The 2,745-nt window shown below is 38.6% G+C and overlaps 1 protein-coding gene across 2 annotated transcripts; it reads right to left on the minus strand.

Moving 5' to 3' along the window:
* Nucleotides 1-342: 342 nt before the first annotated feature.
* On the minus strand, nt 343-2,535 carry LOC108967395. 2 transcript variants are annotated; one of them, XM_018930776.1, is made up of 2 exons: nt 2,459-2,535; nt 343-2,398 (listed from the first exon to the last, which is right to left on the minus strand). In XM_018930776.1, exons 1-2 carry the CDS (start codon nt 2,507-2,509, stop codon nt 1,763-1,765), a joined length of 687 nt encoding a protein of 228 aa, XP_018786321.1. In that variant the 5' UTR covers nt 2,510-2,535; the 3' UTR covers nt 343-1,762. The 2 variants fall into 2 exon arrangements, with proteins under 2 accessions (XP_018786321.1, XP_018786320.1); XM_018930775.1 differs by having other exon boundaries at nt 343-2,401; nt 2,459-2,534.
* Nucleotides 2,536-2,745: the final 210 nt, after the last annotated feature.

The following is a 2,745-nucleotide window of genomic DNA, read 5'->3' on the forward strand; positions in this document are numbered from 1 at the left end:
GGTCGACCACTTTTTGCCATTTTTCCGCTCAAGACATTCTTACATCAGTGTAAATCGAAATTTCGAAAATTCCAGAACGGAAGCGACTGAACCATTGCTGTATTATGCTTCACGAACTGGTACAGCTTTGTCTCCGTAAACTTCACATATTTCATTGGTGGCTTGAGTAGCATTCTTTCTTTTTTTGTAAACAAATTTCAAAACATAGCGAATTTCTTCTTTATTTTCACTCATTTTTTAACAACTATAACTCTTTTTCAACTTTTCCGAAATCATTTTTTTTTTTTTTTTTTTTTTGGTTGGTTAAATGAAACTTAAATCTCAAAATCTCAACTTTTCTACAGAATATGGTATGACACAATGTGATTCGTAGCATGGAGATATACGACCGCAACGACATCTTTTGACAAAATACGAAAAGACTCTCTCAGTTAATTACCCAATATTATTAGTTGCTCACTCACAATGTTACGTGACACTACCAAGTACGCAGTGGAAAGAAGGCAGCAATGTGAGCGAGAGAAATCAATTTCATTGTCAAAGCAGATTTCATTTGCGGCTGCTACAGAGAAAAGAAGCCTTTCATGTAGCTGCAAGTATTGAGTGCCAACAGTCCAAGAAAAGTGGCGTTATTGTCTAAAACGTATGTTGAACGAAGAATTCGATTCGCCAAAGAACTTTTAAATTGGTCTTGGACAAAATGGCGGCACATTTTATGATCAGACGAATCGAAGATTGTTAAGTATGGAGGGAAGAGTATAGCGTGATTGGGTAAGACGTCCACTCAATACCGAATAATAGCCGAAATATACAACAAAAAAATGGTAAAACATGGAGATGCGGGAATCATGGTTTGGGCTTGCTTTTCTTGGCAAAGCGTAGGATCCAATTATTGGAAATATGACTGGAGATTCGTATGTCGAAATAGTGCAGAAAATCATGCTGTCGTATGCTAGTGAAGAAATGCCGCTTGTTTGGACGCTCCAGCAGGACAGCGATCCCAAGCACACAAATAAAACTGCAAAAAAATTGTTTTTAGGAAAGGAATGTCAAGGTAAAAGAATTGCCGTTACAGTCCCTTGACAGCAATCCCAACGAAAATTTGTGAACCGACATCAAGGGATCAGTAGCCCGATGTAAGCCGTCATCCACCACGCAACTATGGAATGCTGTGAAGGACGCATGAGAGTCTATTTCCATCGATAGACGCCAAAAACTGGTTGACTCAATGCCACGACGCTGTCTTGCAACACTAAAAAAATAAAGGTCACGCAACTAAATACTAATTTCATAAAGAGACATTTGATAATTTGAAAAAAAAAAAAAAATCCTTCTATCGAAATTTCGTGTTTCATATGTTACACCACTAATTTTTTGACCGCCGAAATTCCTCATAAACTTTTTAAAAAATTTATAATTCATTAAAATTGCTTAAACAATGAATTTTTTTTTTTTTGATTTGTTTTACATCCTGTTACAGCTTATCAAAGTTGTTGCTGTTTCTTTATTATTTAACCTTCGGACGTGCATTTACAGTTTAACTTGTCGCTATAAAGTTAAGTCGAATGACAAGACTAAATGGAAATTTATGTTTTAGGTTTCTACGAAAACTTTATGCACAGTCGTAGAGAAAATCTAAACTGAACTTCTACCAAACTTTTTTAAACTTAAAACCACTAAAAAAGCACTTACATAACTTAAAAAACTAGGCATCTTGCTTGCAACACTCGGCAGATTAACGTTCATTTGTCGCGGTATCAACTCAAGCAAATTCCAGAGCCATCTGCAGAAACTCTTCAATGCCTTTCAACTTTTCCTCATTAGTTTTACTGGCTTTAAGATGCTCATACAAATCACTCAGATGCCGGTGCTCCGTCTGCTGAGCCTCGCTTAGCGAAGCCCAAAACTGTTCAAAGGCTCTGCTGAACCTCCGCACCGCATTATCAACAGCGTTGCGCACATGAAAATGCATTTCRAGCAATTGGAATTTATCAAGCACTTTACTCAAGACGTCAACCTTAATGTCATCGTCTTTGCGCTCGGCTATGTTGTCAAATTCTGCATACAAATCGCCGATGTCGCGTATTAGTGCTGATCTGCTTTCCAAGGAGGTATCCTTCAAACGCGCCAATAAGCTCGTCAAGCGTGGTGTAAGCTCTCGTATATAGTCGTTATCCTCGGGCAGCGCTATCAGCGATTTAAGCACGCCATCGACAAAACGCGCAGTCTCCGTTTGGAGCGTGTCGAAGTATTTTTCCACGCCATCGAGTGTTGCCACAATCACCGGCTCAAGCGCTTTGATGAAATTCGCCTCGCTTGAGTTAGTAGTATTTACTTTTGTGTCGTCCACCGCCGTCTGGGCCGTAATATCGCTCGGCAGGGGGTGCGCGACGATAAGCTGCTAGGAAAAGCAAATTCTTTATTATAGCTCTATGACTAACTTTTCACTGTTTTTCACCTGAAGCGTTAAGTATAGGCAAAGCAGCAGCAAACCCGTTGATTTTCCCATATTTCTTAGATTTCTGTTTCGCAACCGTTCTGAGGCAACTGTGAGGTGTACTGTTAAACAGCATTATTTATATATGTACACACTCGTTGTTGAAAGTAATTTAAAAACGACTCGCTTATTCATAATTGTTTCATACTAAATACGAGCTCTACTCAGAAATACTTAAACACCTTACGCCCATTTTGAGTTCTCTAACAGGTTTTAAGCTGTTAGACATGCATTATTATTGTAATAGC

This window comes from Bactrocera latifrons, unplaced genomic scaffold (assembly GCF_001853355.1).
Source record: "Bactrocera latifrons isolate USDA-ARS-PBARC rearing strain unplaced genomic scaffold, ASM185335v1 scaffold_1862, whole genome shotgun sequence".
NCBI lineage: Eukaryota > Metazoa > Arthropoda > Insecta > Diptera > Tephritidae > Bactrocera > Bactrocera latifrons.